General features: G+C 32.6%; 1 protein-coding gene across 3 annotated transcripts in view; it reads right to left on the bottom strand.

Moving 5' to 3' along the window:
• Nucleotides 1–19,081, bottom strand: part of Galnt13 (polypeptide N-acetylgalactosaminyltransferase 13) — a 522,920-nt gene that overhangs the window by 179,712 nt on the left and 324,127 nt on the right. For all 3 annotated transcript variants that reach the window (XM_074070810.1, XM_074070809.1, XM_074070811.1), the window contains one exon: nt 16,509–16,626. In XM_074070810.1, coding sequence (XP_073926911.1) covers nt 16,509–16,626 — 118 coding nt within the window. The remainder of the gene's footprint in view (nt 1–16,508; nt 16,627–19,081) is intronic.

Genomic DNA, 19,081 nt, shown 5'->3' with positions numbered 1-19,081 from the left:
CATCCCTTTCTATAGAATATCTCTGTTGTGTCAGCTACTTTGCATTAAATTCTGTCTTCTCAGAAGACCCTACAAAGTGGGCTCTATTATTGTTATTTTCTAGTTGAAGGACCTTATACTCAAAGAGGTGATACAGTATATACCCAAATCACATACTTTGTAGCTTGTTTCCTCAGAATCCAGATTTGGGACTATTTGGATACAATGCTCACTCTCAGCTACACAAATTTCATCAGCACTTCCCACATGTTATAATTTTCTTACTCCACTTTTTTTGTCAGGAATATAAGTTGTATCTACTAAATAGTTGATTAAACTTCAGTAACAAAACAAACAAAAAAAGAGCCTGATTGTTTTAAGAGATAGTCACCCCAAGCCTAGTCCCTTCATGGACAGGATTCTCTATTCCTGGTTTTTAAATCAACTAGAGACATTTTGCTTCTTGTCAACGACATGAGACATTTTTATAGAAAGGCATAAGTTTTGCTTCAGATATTCCTTTCCCTAGGGGGCATCTATAAAATTCTAATGCTGCCAGTGGATAACTACAATGCTCTTAAAATCTTACAAGCACAATTTCTTTTTTTGATGTGATGTTCTAGTGAGATAAATATGAAACATATAAAAATATTCATATTGATATCATCTCAAGTGCTCATTAAAAATACCACCAAGCCCATTATGAAGAAATGTAATACTTTTGATATTTTTTTATTAAAAATAAATTGGTAGTAGTCAATGTAGATTTCATTACACACTTTAGAAGAAGAGTCAATAAATGACCATATGAAGGCTAGAGTGTATCTTAGTGTAGAGCACTTGTTTAACATGCATGACTTGCTGGGTTTGATCCTCAACACTGCAAGAGAGAGACAAAGTTTGAGAGAGACAGATTGAGAGAGAGTGCTATGAAATAGCAACATTTAGCCTATTACTTTGCTTACTTATTAGTCACAAACAAGGAGAGTGAAGTTTATTTCTCCCCATATGTGGCTCAAAGTATAGTAAACATGATTTCTTCTGTTTCACCAGACTTGCAAGATATTATTCTTCTCATATTTAAATGTTTTTCTATAGACAACATCAGTGCTTTTTCAGATTCTTGCTGAAGTTGTGATTAATCCAAACCTTTCTCCTCGTATCAAGCCCTAATAACCATTTTACCTTCTTTGGAGATAATTTTGTCACTTCCACTTGCTTTGAGTTTTAGAAGAACTGGCCTGACTTTGTACTCCCTCACCTTAAAATTTCTCAGTGCCCTTAGTTTTGTCTTCGCATCTTAGGAGACAGTCAACCCTTTTCTCCAAAGTTAAACCCTGCCTTTGGCCTGATGAGCTCAGAATATAGGAGCAGTAGACTTGAAGCCAGAAGAAGTGTTTTTGATATTCAGTACTGCTAATTTCTAGTCATATGACAGTTAATTTGAGACCCAGAACATTCAGCTATAGAAGAAAATGATAATAACATCTCTCCTACAGTGTTCTATCAAGGACATGGTGAAATAATGAATGTGAAACAGACTTGTTGAGTAAAAAGTTTTATACAGATGTAATTTATTATCTCTACAGTATTCTTCCAATACCTTAGGTATTTATTTCATCAATTGTAGCTTCCTCTTTCTTTTTCTATATTACCTCATTTTTAATATTTTCTATTGGTATATATTTTACTTTATCTTCAATAATAAAAAAGGATATAAAATATAATTATTGTGATCATATTTACCCTTTAGGTAGCTATAGATTTTCTTTCTGGGTTGCTGGTAAATTCCTTAAAAACTTTTTCTTTCCATACATATCTTCAAAATTCAATTACCTAAACATCTTATATTTCAGTATCTTGAATCCATCATCTGAAACTGTTCATGAAGCTTTTTATGAGCTTTCATTATTCTTACTTTCTTACTTCTCTGCAACATTTGACACTGTTGACAATCACCATAACTTTCTAAGTTTTTGTGACATTATATTTGCTCTTCTCTGACAGCTATGACTTAGTGTGCACTTTCTCTTTTCTCCCACCCCTAAATGTAGGTGCTACGTAAGGACATGCCTTGCTATTCTACTCTCCCCACTTTCTTTCCTGGCAAACCCATCCATTCTCATATGCTCATTTAATTATAAATTCTGTAAAGCTATCTCTTAAGTCTGTCATTTTCCTTATACTTGCCTCAACTCTGCAAGTACATGACCTTAAACAGTCTAAAGTTTTCTTTCTATTCCCTAAGTGTGAAAAGAAAACTTGCAGGTCCAGGGGTCTTCGGAAGGGCCAGAAAAATGATCAGGGAGCACTCATCTTCCAGCAGTTCTAATTAGTACTCAAATACATCATTTCAGGTTTACTGTGGGACATTTTACCCTTAAACAGTTTATTATAGTTTCTTATTTTAAGACTTCCAAATATTAGGATGATTTTTCAAACCCAAATAACTTAGGTTGATCAATTAAAAATGTGGTATAAAGTTTGTTGACCACTTAAACTACACAATATAAGGCCATAAATATAAGATTTGATTGACCAATTAAAACAGAAAATGTAGGACAGAGATTGCATATTGCCAGGCTATGAATTAATTTAATAAACAAGGGAAAGGTAGTGAAAACCTTGAAAATGGGATAGTGTATGTGAAAACATATTTTAGTATCCAGACATATCAAGTATCATGATTGCAATGGAAAAGGACCAATAATTCTACACTCAAATTTTTATTTTAATTTTAGCATAATTACAGTATTAATTAATATTGCAAATTAGTTAATTAATACTTTTTAGAATTTTAATCCATCAAATTTAGATATTTTTGGATATAGTGAAAGGTGTTACATTGATAATTTTTAAGAGTAATTAAAAATCTGTTAGAATCTATGATTAGTTTTTAAGTGATAATTACTGCTTCATTGGTGTTTAACACTCAATTTTTTGAACAGTTAAGTCAACCTCAGAGTCACTCCTAGTATCTAAAATCTGTTATTGCTGAAATCGTTGAGCCTTATTTAAATAAATTTCATAATTAGTTTCCTTTTTTAACTACATTTCTGGTTGACTCCAACAACAGTGAAACGACTGGTAGTCATGTCTTAAGATATACATCACTAAGTGTGACAGTATAATCATAGCTTAAGATGCTGCACATTTATTGCAGTAGTTACCATAGAGATTTAAATTTGGCTCTTTAATAAAAAGTGCATGGATTCAATTTTGAATGCATTAATTTTGGCTAACCAGGTGCAGGAAGTTTCCAAACTGAATGCACATCCATGGAAACAACAGTTTTGGAATTTTGTCCTAACAATCTTTTAGGGATCACATACAGGTATATGGAAGACAGTAAATTCAAATTGTTGAGTTTTTAGAGGATACTTAATTAATTCAGTCATTTAAATGGGTGTTATATAAAACACATATAATGTTTGAGTGATATTCCATTCATGTAATTCTCAAGAGATAAAATAAAAGGTGGGGAATCAAATGTCCTAATGTAAACTTAGGGATGCTCAAAACACAAAGAAGGAGCCCACGAGTACAAATTGCAAAAGCAACCAAAGACTTCTAGCCCTGGTGGTTTTCCGATGTCATCTACAAGACCAGACTACTGATTATTTTATTAATAAAATCTTTCCTAACTGTTACAGACCAGCAAAATCTTCACTTTTTTAAACTTAATGCACTGCATATCCACACCTTCAAAAGGTACACAGAATATATTTTACCATTGTATGCAATTTATCTACATACCCCACACTAATTGAAAACAAAGACTGTGCTTTGTGTATACTGCCATTCTATGTATCTAGTGCAGTTTGAGTATATTAACTGTATTGGTTGATGGATAAAATGAGAGATTTATACCTGGCTGCTAGTTCATAGATGATTTGAAGTATATAATGCAAACATAACCAAGTGTATTCAAGATAAAAACCAATGTAATAAGAAGCTATCTTATATATTTGATAGGTGGTAGAATCTATTATGACAATATGCATAAAAGGACCCTATAAATTTATACTATGCAAATGTGAGGCCTCTGCGAAACATGAGCTGTTATAGATCATGGCCTAGCCTGTTTTGTTTAGGTCTATATCTCTTGTGCCTAGAACAGTGCTTGGTAAATGGTCCATACAAATTAACTGTATATTTGGAAAGTGAAGTTCAGCTTGTTTCACTGCTGCCGAGGGCCTTTTGCATTTACTGTATGTTCTGTCTTGGATGCATTATCTTGCACAGCTGGATTCTTCCTGCCATTTTGGTCTCACTCAAATGTCCCCACCGAGGGCGTCACTGACCATGCTAGGTGATGTAGATTTTTACTTCTCACCTCCACCTTTGTCATTCACAATATTTTACCTGATTTTAATTTCTTCTAGAACATGTCTTACCTAGAATTAACAGATTAATTTTCCTGTTTATCAATTAATGTCTATTATCTCCCATTGTGTAAGCTCCATGAGACCAGGTACTTTGTCCGTCCTCTACACATCTTCATGCCCAACCACTGGCAAATATTTTAAAGTAACGAGGAAATCTCCTGAATTGAAATTATTTGCAATTTTCATTTCAATTTAATAACAAGTTTATAACTTCAACCAAACCCAATATATAGAAGTGATTCTTAAAACTTCAAAGCTTTTTGCATGATATTTATTTCAACTTTCTCTTCTCATATATGAAAAGTAGAATGTTATTTGTTTGTAAAATCCCATTTATTTGTAAAATAAGTAGTTCAAAAGTTAAATCATAGTAGCACAAATTTAGATACAGAAAGAAACAAACATTTCATTATCAGAATATTTCAGGGGTACTTCAAAACGTAAATCAGCAAGATAACTGACTACATCTCAACTGTATTTTATTTGATTTGGCATATTTCATGCAAACTGTGGCAAAATTTAGTGACAAGAGAATGTGTCAAACTTTCCCATGCAATAATTCTGAGCATATTTACATTCCAAAAAGCTCTATTTATTGCCATCAGTTCAAACAGTTAAATTGAGGTATTTCCCATTTGGGATCAGGATGGTCATAAAGACTTTTAATGGTACAGTGGGTACATGTGGGGTGTCTGTGACAATGAGCAGAGGAGAGTCAGAAAGGTACAAAGTAGTAGTGTGCTTCCGAAAGATGACATTTTAGATGTGTGTCTCCAATAAGATTATAAATTTCTTTTGTTCTTTTTTCCTTTTTTTTTTGGTGCTAGGATTTGAACTCAGGGCATGATGCTTGCTTGCTAGGCAGGTGCTCTATCTTCCCCCCAGTTGACTCCCCTAATTTTGGATTTAGTTATTTTTAGATAGGTTGCTTTTGAAAGGGCCAGACTTGCACCACAGTCCTCCTACTTATGCCTCCCAAGTAGCTGGGATTATAGGTGTGATCCACCATGCCCTACTAGATTTCTTAATGTATTGAAATTTATTACAAAGCCAGGTATTCCTGGATTATGAAAATATACTGACATTCTACTTAGTATATTTGAAATATGCCTGTATTTTTAAAACATTTTCAAAAAATGTTAAATCATAGTTCAGAAGTTATTAGTCTGTGAGTTGAAGGTATTTTTCGTGGTAGATCACTTGCTTAGCAAGTGCAAGACCCTGAATTCAAACCTCAGTACTGACAAAACAAAAATGTTATTAGTTTATTATTCTTTCTTGTAATTTATTTCTATTCAATTGTATAATATTAGAAGAGAGAGCAAAAATGTTCTCAATTAGGCTGATATTCTAACAAAATTTATTTCCAGTGTGTAGTTCTGAATAAATCCTGTAAAAATATCAACTACCTCTGCTTTATATATTAAAGGAACTTGCAAAAATATATTTTACATAATTCTACTTTTGTAATATTTTCATTCCATTTCTTCCTCTTTTAATGTTTATGCATTTAGTTCATCTTCATCTTTCAGTGTTCTCTAATTCCCTTGACTCCTAACCCCAATTCTCCAGGATGTCCAGAGAGTACCACTCAGCACTCAGCTGCAGAAGGACCCCTACTGAGGTAATCATTTTTGTCCGTACAGTATTGTCACATTATATCCTTCCTCTACACTATCACTAAAAATTTACATTCTGAATCTTCATGAACATTTAATTTTCACATTCACATAGACTAACACATAAATTTAGATAGCTATAGATAGATGGACATAATAAATATGGACAGTACACAGAATTGATTAGATGTCAGATGCTTATTTTTTCAGGTTGATAAATACAGTATGCTTACAATTCTCAAGAAAAAAGAGACCATGAATGTTATTAGTGCAAGTTGGTTACTATAAATGTTCCTTTCCTACATACATGTGGTAGTCTGTGCATAAAATGACCAAATAGCTAACTTTTATAAATTTTTAACCCTCAGGTCAAACATTACCCAATCTTCCCAACACACTAACTAGGGTTTTTCTTACCATCTTCTAGATTCTCACAAGGCTGCCTAACAGAGATCTTGTTGAATTTTTAGTTTGTTTAGTTCCAAGACAGCTAAGCTAGCATGGTAATTGTATTATAGCCATTAATTGCCAAATATTTAGCGAATGAACAAATAACAAATAGCATAACCAAAACCACATAGACAATGATATCCTGATTGCATTTAATCTTTTCATCAAGAGGTTTCCCAGTAATTACTCACAAGCCACTCTGTAAACCATGCACGTAGAGGAAAAATGTGATAAATGTGAGCATGGGAACACATTAATATTATAGTTTTCATAACTGGCCACTAATGTAATATTTATATGACTGCATTTCCAGTAAGAGAATTCTGTTTTTATTAAGAGGAAAGAATACTAAGCTAATTCAAACATGCCTTGACCATCAGTTAAAATAGACTACATTTAGGCAACTTCTGTTTAAGAGAAAAAGCCTAAGTGATATTCTATCTTTGTTAAAATATAGGCCTTGTCCAGATCATATCACTAGAAAGCAACTGAATTGGATTATCTTCTCTTAGCACACCCCATGAAACTGCCATCGATTTGAAGGGAATTGCAGGATGTTTGCCAAAACATGGCCTAAGATTCTGATTGCTTGCAACCAACAGGCAATAGTTTTTATCCAGTTGCTTTCATTGGAAAGAAAGATTCAGTTCAATCTTATTATTATTCTTCCACTTCAGCTGTCAGGAATCTGAATGAAATTAGTCCTGATTCACAATTACTTATGTCCATTTTGTTGTTGTTATTCTATTGGTCTTGTCCCTTGACTTGATTCTTGTCTTTACTCTTGGTCGCTTTATTTCTAATTATTTTCAAATGAGTTTTCACACTGTTAAGTTCTTAGGAGACTTTCAGAAAAAGAAAACAAAAGTATAAATAAGTAGTTATCCTCTAAAAATAAATTGTGAATGGTAGTGATCATCCCACAACTACTTTCCAGACAATTATTTTGGGAAATACCTAAATGAATGCCAAGAATCAGAGATTAACTTGTGTTACCACATGGTGTATGTGAATCCTCCAAATTTCTTATGTTCACAAAAATAAAAGCACATCTCTACATTGTTATGTTTACAAGATGGTAAAACATATAGTAAAGGCTGCCTAACAGAAATCTATTGTCATATTCTGGTTTGCTGAAACAAAAATTTTGATGAACACATACAGTTTTCAAAATTACCGAGCCTTCACCTATTATAATTTAAAAAGCAATATAAGTTCTGCTTATTAAAGTTATTCTAAAGTTTGATTTTTGCCTAATCTACTTTTTGCTTATTTATTTTTTTCTAAGAGAGCATATGAAGTCACGCATTTATGGTAGCGTATAGTCAGGCATTTATGCAAAATAAAATTCTAACATATTTGTTGTGGATACATAGAGTCCTACTCAAAATACTTACATTTATTCTATGGCACCTACTGACTCAGTGTTTTAAAAAGTACGTAATATGTATTATAGCCTTAGTAGTTACTTTTTATCCAGAAATATTTTCTGTATTTAAAATTTTAAAAGCCCCTCTTTGAATGAAGAAATATGTCTAAACAACAATTTAGGGTTACCCAGATAGCAGAAAATCTAACTGCAACCATGGAAGCTAAAAACTTAAAATATTTCATTGTATTTTAGGTTTAGTATGTGCTAAATAGGTAAGCACAGGGTCATTTGCTAGATCAAACCATTTATACTCTTTGTAAAGGATATACATACACATGATCTCAATTTATAATCTCTTAGATTTTTTTAAAAAGAGGCCAATAAAAATCTCTATATGAACATTAGGGTTGTGCTTTATCATTTTTAAGAAAACCATATCTAACAAATTTGTGATTAATAAATAAATTCATTATGATTAAATTAAATTAAATATCTCTATTATAGTTTGCTTTCTATGACTGATCAAGTAAAACAAATATAGTCAAGTTTTATACATTGAGAGATAACACCTTTTCCTCAGACTTGCAAGAACTAAGTTTAAAAAAAGGCAAGGAATTCTGTTAAAAATATTTCAGCTAGTTTTTGTCTAAATTGATGTCAATCTAACAAATTATTGTGACTGACATTCTCAATGGTCAAAATTTGTATCGTGAATATTTCTAAGAAATTTAGTTTTTTTTTATGTTTTAAAAAATCTGGATATTGCAATCTCCAAAAGATAGACAGGCTTCTTCACTTCATACTATAATATTGTGTTATTATGAACATTTGGCTTTTACTTTTCAAATATATTTTAATGTCAGCTTTCATTTCTTTTTTACTTTATTAAATGTACAATTTGGTAATAAGTAAATTTAACAAAGAAGACATTTCCTTTGGTTATATTCAGCAAATAAATGTAATGATATTTACATTGTGACTTATAGGGATATCTAAAATAAATTCTGCTTTCTTAATTAAAATATTAGTTTTTGATAAAAGTTTATTTTTAAGAGTGATGATATTAAAAAGTATAATAATTCTTCAGTATTATTTGCCTAACCATTTCCTATGCTTACCTATAGAATTTCAGGTAAAAGTTTTTTTAATATAAATTCTTTTGGTGTGACGTGTAGACTGAAATTGTTTTGTTCTGCTTTTCTTCTCCACATGTATAGTCAGTGATCCAATACTACTCATTAAACCTTCTATTTTTTCTTGAACAGCATTTGAATATTTCTTGAAAATAAGTTGCCCACATATGTATCGGTTTATTTGCAGATTTTCAGTTTTGTTCCATTGCCTATTTTTATGCCAATACCATAGTCTTGATTGTTATAACTTTGCGATAAGTTGTGAAATCATATTTTCTGACCTTACCTGTCCAACATTTCTTCTCTATTAAAGTTTTTTTTTTTTTTGGTTATTCTATGTCCCTTGAATTTCAATAAGGATTTTAGAATCAGTTTGTCAATTTTTGTGAAGAAAAGTTCTCTGGGTGTTTTGCTTATTATTGTACTGAATCTATATTGATATAAGGGAAAATTGGTATCTCAATATCATATAGAGCCTACCAACTAATAAACAGGTTACACCTCTGGATTTACTTATATCTTCATTAAGTTTTCTTGGAAGTATATTATAGCTTTTATCACATTTACAAATGTGGTCTGGCACATCTATTGTCAGATTCATAGTACATCATAGTTTTGATGCTATTTTAAATGATTTTCTTTTTCACTTTGAGGCTGTTTGCTGTAATTATGTGGAAATACAATAGGCTTTTGTTCTTATATGCTACAACCTTGATAAGGTGGCTTACCTGTTTTTTTAATAGTATTTTTATAAATTCCATAGGCTATTAAAGACAGACAACCTTATCATCTTGAATGACAGTCTTTCCTTTTCATTTGCAGTTTGGTGGGCTATTATTCGTGCTTAAGAAGAAAGGTTTGGATTTTTTGGTGGGTGAGGGGGTTGTTTGTTTGTTTGTTTTGGCAGTATTGGAATTTGGACTTAATGCCTTGTGCTTGCTATACAGTCTTCTGCAGTTAGGGCCTCCAGTCCAAACTGATTTTTCTTAATTTATCATACTACCAAAAACTTCAGTACAACATTAAGTAGAAGTAGTAAGACCTAAAACCCTTAATTACTCCTGATATTATAGCAAAGCATTCCATCTATTAACATGAAATGTGTATAGGTTTTTCATTCAATCCCTCTATCAGGTTGATGAAATTCTCTTCTATGATTTTTTAATCAGGGCTTTTTTCTTTTTTGAACCAGAAGTGCAACCTGAGTTTTGTCAAATCATTTTCTTCCTTTCTTTTTTTAAATCTGAGCGGTACTTTTTATCAGCATTTTGCTGTTGTGCTGGGGGTACACTGTGACATTTATAAAAGTTCTCTCAATATATCATAGTTGAATTTACTCCCCCATCATTCTCCTTTATGCTCCCTTCTTCCATTCCTGGAATGGTTTCAACAGGTCTCATTTTTCCATTGTCATACATGAGTACACAATATTTCTATCTAAAAATTTTGGTGAAGTCATCTGGCTGTAGAGTTTCCTCTGTGAAAACTACAGATTTCATTTATTTACTAAATGTAGGATTATTTGGTTGATCTATTTCTTTCTGTGAACTTGTGTAGTTTACATATTTTAAGAAAATTTTCCGTTTCTCAAGGTATCATGTTTACTAGCATAATATGTTTCAGGCCATTCTTATGCAATCCATTAAATATTTGGAAAATCCATAGTAATAGCTCCTTTCTCATTTCCAGTATTAGTACTTTTATCATCTCTTTGTTTTTCCTAAGTTTGGTTAGAAATTCAACCAATTTAACCTCGATTTTCTCAAGGAAACATTTTGGTTTCACTATTTTTTTCTCTGAAATGTTACTATATTTAGCTAATTTCTGATTTTGTCTTTATTATTTCTTCTTTCTTGAGTCTTTTTGGATTATTCTCTTTCTTCTAGCTTAGTTTTTCTCTCTCTCTCTCTCTCTCTCTCTCTCTCTGAAAGTACGAGGGTTTGAACTCAGGGCCTTACACTTGCTAGGCAGGCATTTCTGAATTCACTCAATTTTAGATTTTTCATGCTCTCTTTTTTAATACAGAAATTTAATGCAATACATATCCCCTAAATATTGCTTTAGTGAGGCCAAATTCTATATTTTCATTCAGCTAAAATACCGTTAATTTCACTTGTGATCTCTTCTTCTACAAATGAATTTTCAGCAGTATGTTATTCAGAAGTACATTACACTTCCCAATGTCCCATGAATCAATCCTGTGTGGAACACACAGATCCAATTCATTATTCAGACTGATAACTGAGCAATGAGAACGCTCATGTTTTCTGATGGTTTCTTCCTAAAACTATAAATTTCCTCACATCTATGCATGGTCAGCAGGCAACCAACTTATGAATGTGTTCTGCATTCTCTGTTCAGGCACCTCTCTTCTCTGCAATACACAGCATGCCATACTGTGATGGTTAATCTTGATCATCTACTCATCTGACTTGTGTATCCTTCTGGAAAGGATTAACAAAGGAGGAAAACCTGCCCTGAATGAGGGTGACACCATATCACAAGCTGGGAGCCAAGTGAAATAAAAGGCAAAAAAGGAGAAAAGCCAGCTAGCACAGGCATTTCCTCTCTCTCTCTCTCTCTCTCTCTCTCTCTCTCTCTCTCTCTCTCTCTTTCATATTCCTTCTCCCTTTCCCTCTTGGCCACAATTATACGAGCTACTCTTCTCTGCCAGTGTGCTTTTCCTTCCCTAATATGATGGACTGATATCCCCAAAACCACAAACCAAAATAACATTATTTTAACATAGTGATGCTACATCTGGCTCACACATGTATCCTACCTACTTTGGTTGCCCCAGATACACAGGTTCATCTCTTCAATTTTTCAAAGCAGTAAACTGGGGCAATTAGAGGGATTTCTTTCTGTTTTCCATTTCTTAGACACCATCTACTTACATGACTTGCTGTCCAATGTCTTGAAAGCGTAGTTCATATAATTTTTTCCATTTAAAGATTTGATGCAGGTATGTGTAAGGAAGGGAGAAATTCTAGTTCTCAAAAGTTGTTTTTTAACTGATTTATGAGTGAATGAAAACATTTTCCACCCTACGTTGGTAGATGTCAGTAAATATATTAAAGGATGTTGTATCAGTATAAAAACAGCTCTTTTTTTAAAAAGCAATTTCTTTTCAGGGAAGGGGAGGTTTAGAACAACAGCTTTACTGACACTTAGAAGGACCATATATTATATGTGTTGCAAATTCATGTCTTAAAGGACTTTTATGTGCATTCACTCATTTGACTATCCATGGTCAAGGGCAGATTTTTAAGGGCAAGGCTGTTATTAAGTGATACTCAGGAATGCCATGATTTGCTCAGAGCTACACAGCTTATAACCATCATTGCAAGAGATGCCATTTCTGACACACTTCGCATGTAGTGAGCAGATTATCTGGCCCTGTAGCAGGGAGGAGGGCCAGAAAAGAAGCAAGCAAGTCTGTGTTCTGATAAAGTAGTAGGAGGGAGGGGATGGTATAGAAGGGAGATAAAACTTAGGGAATTTAAATGTGAGAAAGGTCACTTTGGGGCAGGGGAGGGGGGGCTGTGGGGGAGGGCTGGAAGTAGCCAATTGAATTGCATGCAACCATATATGGAGTAAACCTAGCTTCTTGCTTCTGTAACCTGTTTGCAAGGTACACAAGATAAGGCCCCTTTGTTCTGTGGGGGGGGGGGTGGAGTGGAGGGGTAGGGAAATTCAGCCTTTGGACTCCAGTCTGCTGAGTCTGTGCTGGCACAATAAAACGTTTCCTGCTGAACTGCCTTGGAGTCCCATGTCTCTGTTTGAGAATCCCACAACAGCACTACATTCATAATCTCATTTAATCTTCCCCCAAAACATCTGAGGAACTGTTATATTATTCCCATTCTAGAAATGGGCATACTAAAGTTTGGAGACATATTACCCTACTAAATTTACTCAGATAGTATTAGAGCTGGGTCTTACACCCAGGCCACTTGACTCCCAATCCAAACTTGTAAATATTAGCCTGCCTTTCAGCTCAATTGCTGTCTTGGAATTACTTTAAAAAAATAATCTCAATTGATTCAACATTTGGCATCTTACCTCTATTTTGAAATGGCCAAAGTAAGGTATACTCTTGGGAACACTACTCCTCATCTATTCCATGTGAAACACAAGGACTTTGGTGGAAATGCAAGTTGGGTGACACTTATGATGTTAACAAGGTTACTATTAGAGACAGACGATACTTTTTATGGCAATTCACTTTGTTCATTTTATCCTCAATTTCTTTATATGGGTATTCACTTCTTAACTTTTCTATATAAAATGTTGTTCCCTAACCATGTCCCAAACATCTAACATTTTAAATTCCAACTTGCTTCATTTTTTTCTCTTTAATACTTATCACTAATACATTACTACATTGTACTAATCCTGTCTATCTACTTCACTAAAATTTAAGTTTTCTGTAAACATAAATTTTCTTATTCACTATTATATTCCCAGCACTTATTGAAGTTAATAAATATTTGATTAAATGAATTAATATTAATATTTAGACAGTGCTGTTAGGATTTATGTTATATCAAAGACTTGTGCAATGGAGTGGGGTACATGAAACTAAGTTTTAGAACCATTAGGATCTACCTACAGATATTCTCACTGTTATTGTGTGTATATTATCTGCCCTAAGGGATACAACCATACAAAAGGAGTAGAGAAAAATTCATTTTCATATTAGCTTCTCCTGATAATAGCATAAACTCCTAATCTTGTTATATTATGGAGGGATGAGCCTTAGTGAGGAGGTAGTACCATAGTCCTTATCAACAGATCATATTGACTCAGAATGCATTCAATGCTCAGCAATTCCACTTACTAGTTACTAAAAATACTATTAGTCACTATTATAATATGGTAAAGATTTTTATTTTGGGGCCTCAAGATATTCTTCCACCCTTTGATACTGTACTGAAATCTATTGTGTTTAAGAGGCTGGAAATATCTTTCTTGTGAAGTGTATAGCTTTCATCAATTTTGCTAATATCTGTATGTTCCTTTACTTCCCTGAGAATCAAAGACCAAGTGATACCATTATAAGACAAGGTTTGTGATGTGTTCTTTGGTTTTGTTTAAATTTCCTTAAGGCTAGCCTTAATCCTAGTATTTTGCAAGTTCTAAGTAATTCTATCCCTTGCATTTACACAAATACCTACAAAGACCAGAGCAACAAAACCACAATAGTTTCACTATTATTATAATCACCTTTTCAGAGTTTAACTCATTTGCCACAAGTAAGAAACCTCACACAAATTAATGACACAATACCACATTTTCTTGTCAATAACATCTAGGCATATCTCTCCTAAGAATGTAATTTTTATGGAATAAGAAAGCACCATGTCATATCATCTTTAGTGCCTGGAAAGACTAAAGCACATACTACATGCTCAGTATATTTCTGTCATGCAATGATGGAACTGGATATTAGATTCAAGTCTTTTGATTATAAATCTCAACATATTCTCATTTAGGTTGTGAAATTAATATAAAGAGATATAAAGGATTTCAAATTTTTCCTAATGCATGTTCTAGAATTTAATGGAAACAAAACAATGATATACTTTAAAACATTTGAAAAGCAGCCACTCATGAATATTTTATTTCTTAATAATCTCAAATTACCAACTACAGAAAAACTTCTGCATCATCTTCTAGGGATCTAATCACTGTTATGGCTACTTGTTACATTCCTCCTGTCTTCTTGTCATCTGCATGATGCATCATATTCTGAATCTTGCCTGTTCATACATTTATACCTCTGCTGCATTTCCTGATCAGGTCCTCCTCATTTATTATATTAATCCATTAAGTTATTCTCTAACACATTAATCAACCTGTTAGATAGAGTATCCTTCTAGAAGCTAAGTGATGAAAGTAAGGGAGGCCAGTGACACAGGATCAAGATTAATAGAGAGAAAAGAGGTAAAATTTTAGGAAAAAAGGTAGTCAATAGCTCATAGATAACAATAATGTTGCTATATTAATTTTCTACTTATGTAATCCCAGCATAATACCCCAATAGTATTGGTTAATAAACAAATAAATGCTCTCATTGTAATATCTAAAGGCAAAAGCGAGATCTTATAAGCTTTTGCATACATTCAATTTTTCTTCCTTTCTTCCTTCCTTCCTTCCTATCTCCCCACTCCCTGCCTCCCTTGTTCCTTCCTTCCTCCCTCCCTTCTTCCTTCCTTCTTTCCTTCCTTCCTTCCTTCCTTCCTTTGTTCCTTCCTTCCTCATTCCCCCTCTTCCTTTCATTTTGTTTCTTTGGTCATATCTTACTTCTCTTACTTTGAAAACTACACTATGTAACAAGTCTGTGTCCCCAAATATCTACAATTTTTCTGCAAAGATGTACCATGGACCTGATGTCAAGAAGATAGTTCAAAGTATGCTCTTAAGTTTTGTTTGGCAAGTTACATTAGATTATAAGTACATAAGCAAATATATCAATAATAAATATAAATTAAAATTCCATTAATGGTTATCTCAGGAATCTGGTTATAAGGAAACTTATATAAAGTTATAAGGAAACTTATAAAAGTGCATTCTAAAATAATTCATATTATCAAAGATTCACTAAATTCTACATTAAGATGGAATTTCAATTGCCAAATTGTAACATTTTCTTACATAACATGAAACATATTTCTATTATATAATTAGATAACAAGCTTTACTTTCTAAATGGAAGTTCAAATTCTTAAAGTTTATAGATAAATATATCTAAATGCTAATAATTTAATTATACAAGTATTTTGGGCACAATGACAAAGTATTTCAAACATTTCACATTAAATTCTAGGCAGGAACAAGTCAGATTACTAAATTACTTGATTTAAAAATAATATATGTGCTTTGACAAAAAAGGCTAATATGTCAATCTTTATCTGTTTCTTAGAATGAAGATACACTTGTGTGTCCATATTTTAAACTTTTGAGTATAACAGAAGTTTAATATCATTTATACATTTCCTAATATCAAGTTATCAAAACTTCACCTCAATTTTTCACTAATTTGGAAGTTCTTTTATTAAGTGAATCTGAATTTTTTTCAGGCTAACTCATTAAACAATAGTCTCAGTGGATGTGAAAATAGTCATGCTACTTGCAGAATTATCCATAATTTTTTGACTATAGGTCATTTTTAAGTTATTTGAGAACAAATCCACGAAGCACTAGCAAGTTCAGATCACATAAATACATCCAAGTTTCAGATCAATAACGTAAGGTGGTTTTATAGAGTAATGCTTCATTTAAAAAATAAAACTATTATTTACTTCAACAATAGAAAACCCAAATTTTTTTACAGTGAGTAAAAAATTATTTTTGAAAACTAAAAATACATATAATTCTCAATTTAATAGTAAATATTGCATGCAATAGGCCTCTAACAAAGCTTTTAAATAAACATCAAAATGACCAACTGATCCTAAATTGCATCACTTAGCAAAAAAGATTCAGCAGTATTATTGGGTCTAATATGTGCATGCTGCAGCATACTATGTTCAGAGTTCAAAGACAAGTAAAACACAATTACCCTAAAAGACATTTCAAGATTCTCTCCACCCCAGATATCCATTCCTGCATCGTAAGTTCCTATCTCTTCAAAGTAGTTTCTGTCAATAGAAAATAGGCCACCAGCCATAGTAGGGGTCCTAGTTGAAAAAAAAACAAAAAGAAAAGAATATCTTTGAAAACAATGTGTGGAGTTTAATGAGACTGTAGCAAATATTTTTGACATTTTAAATATAAAAAATAGTACTGAAAAAGTTCAAATGGGAAACACAAAACCAAGATGTAAGAAGTTTCTAAAATTTTTTAAATGCATTTTTATTTCCTGTAAAACTCAATTTATATTGCTTCATGTTTTTCCTATAGGTGGTCAAATAGAAGGAACACTGGCCACTGACAACTGGGGCTTTTACATTCCTTCTATAAGATAAAATGAAGATAGGTTGCTGCCCTTCATACTGTCTCATTGTCCTTAAAGAGATTAACTGGTCATGAAACCATGGGTATGAATTTTGATCACATAATTATAAATAATTTTAATGTGAACTCTAGGATCCTGAGGACATACTTTCTCTAGGAAAAGATTCATATAGCCTATATAAATATGAAAACTATTAATTGCTATGAAAATGTTTATAGGAAATGAGTATCTAATGATAGTTACAAAGTATTTTTAAACTAAAGAGCTTTACATCCAATCATTTATTCTTCTCCTTACTTAAATCAAAGGATAGAATTAATGATCTGACCCTATGGATACACACAAATTCCATCTGCTATTTAGAGGTTTAGAAGGACTTTTGGACCAGATTCTAAAACTTTTTACTATAGGAATGTATATGCTTCAGATTCTCATGACTGAAATTTCTGTACAGGAATGAAGAAGTCAAATGTTAAGTTTTTAAAAGATTAATTATTTTTTTAAAGATTAATTAAAGACAATGGCTAATGTGTGAGCTATACAAGTTATTCGATATAAGCAGTGTGGAATAAAGACAGAAAGCAAAATTCTTGGTGTTCACAAATTGAACCACGCTGGTAATGGTGAATTTGAAAGCTAGTCATAGTACATGATACATGATACCTCCATGGCACATTAGTAGCATCTGAGGCATCTTTTTAAAAAAGATGTTCATGCTTGTCTATCACTCTCCCCAGACTTAGACATAATTGGACAGAGGTGGGTACCAACTGATATTGTGTCAAGCTTCTTGGTGATTCAAATGGCCTGCCAACAATGAGAAATACTGATCTAATAACTTAGATTTGGTATATCTGTGTTAGCAGTCTGTGAGGTTGTTTTAAAGCCAAATACTTTGCCATTTCTTGAAATTAAATCCTCCTCTGCCAAAGGTTATGCTCATGTCTTCTAGTTAAGCAGTACAGTTCATTGAAAACTACCAAATACTGTAACTGGACATCAAGTATATTGCAAAATTCTCTATTTCTCTCAGTGCTCTCACTGCTTTATAACAGGTAATTAACTGTCCATCAGTTGGAGTAGCAGACACTTGCTCAGTCTCAGAGCTGTTTTATTACTTCTGTTCTTGTGGGTTCCTATCATGAGCAACATCACTGACCTTCTGAGTTATAATGAGCAACACTAACAAAGCTAAACAGATGGTAATTATGGATTAGCCATGACCTCACCTGACTGGGGTTTTGGAACTCTGTGGCAATAACTATATAAGATACCACAGTGCTACAGAGTATATTTAATAAAATTAGGAATAAAAATTGCTGCAATTATCCTATCATAATTCAACCAAATGCTTAGGAATGTTAAGTGATGCATTTTTAATGATCAGTTCAGACAGCATATCTACTTATCTGCTTACTGGTGAAGAATGAATACTTTTTAAGTTAAATATATGTATCAAATTTCATTGTACAGTTGGCCTCAGTTCCTACAAATATGTGAGAAATGTGTAATTCATAGCTCAAAGTAAATTACATTTAACCCTAAAAATGACTCAAATAACTTACTTATATTTGAAAACCATCCAAATTTTTAAAAAATAGCAAGTCATCAAAAAAAATCCCTTACTTTCTGAAGACAAGCTATTAGATTTGTGTTTGTAAAATCAGTTAACTCTCTCAAACAGTCCAGAGATTGTCCTTTATAATGTTTAATACCTATAGCCATAACTTATGCTATGCAGCATGTTCTGTTGTAAGTTAACTGCTCAGAAATATCCTGTGAACTATTTACATATGCTTGTGTGCACCCTCAGTGTTCAGAATGTCTAGAAAGTGAAAAACTTTGATGATAGTTGAATTAGCTGAGATTATTTACTTTTCAAGGTATGTATCAAAACCACCAACCAATTCAATAAACTTGGGATGGGTGAGGAATAATCATCTCAAAGACTGTGAACACTCCATACCACCTAGAAAGGTGAAGGTGAATTGAATTAATTAATAGAAGTAACACACTTATTCCAGTGCCTAACACATAATAAAGAGCTAATGAATTGAGATAATTTTTCTTCATTGTTACTGTTGTTAATTTTGTGTGTCCTTCACTTAACTTTGGCTTCTCATGTACATATCCTCATTTGGGGTATCAAAATGATCACAACGACTTCATATCTAAGG

Source organism: Castor canadensis, chromosome 4 (genome assembly GCF_047511655.1).
Source record: "Castor canadensis chromosome 4, mCasCan1.hap1v2, whole genome shotgun sequence".
Classification (NCBI taxonomy): domain Eukaryota; kingdom Metazoa; phylum Chordata; class Mammalia; order Rodentia; family Castoridae; genus Castor; species Castor canadensis.
Note: the sequence above shows the minus strand (reverse complement) of the source record. Positions and strands in the feature narration are given on the sequence as shown.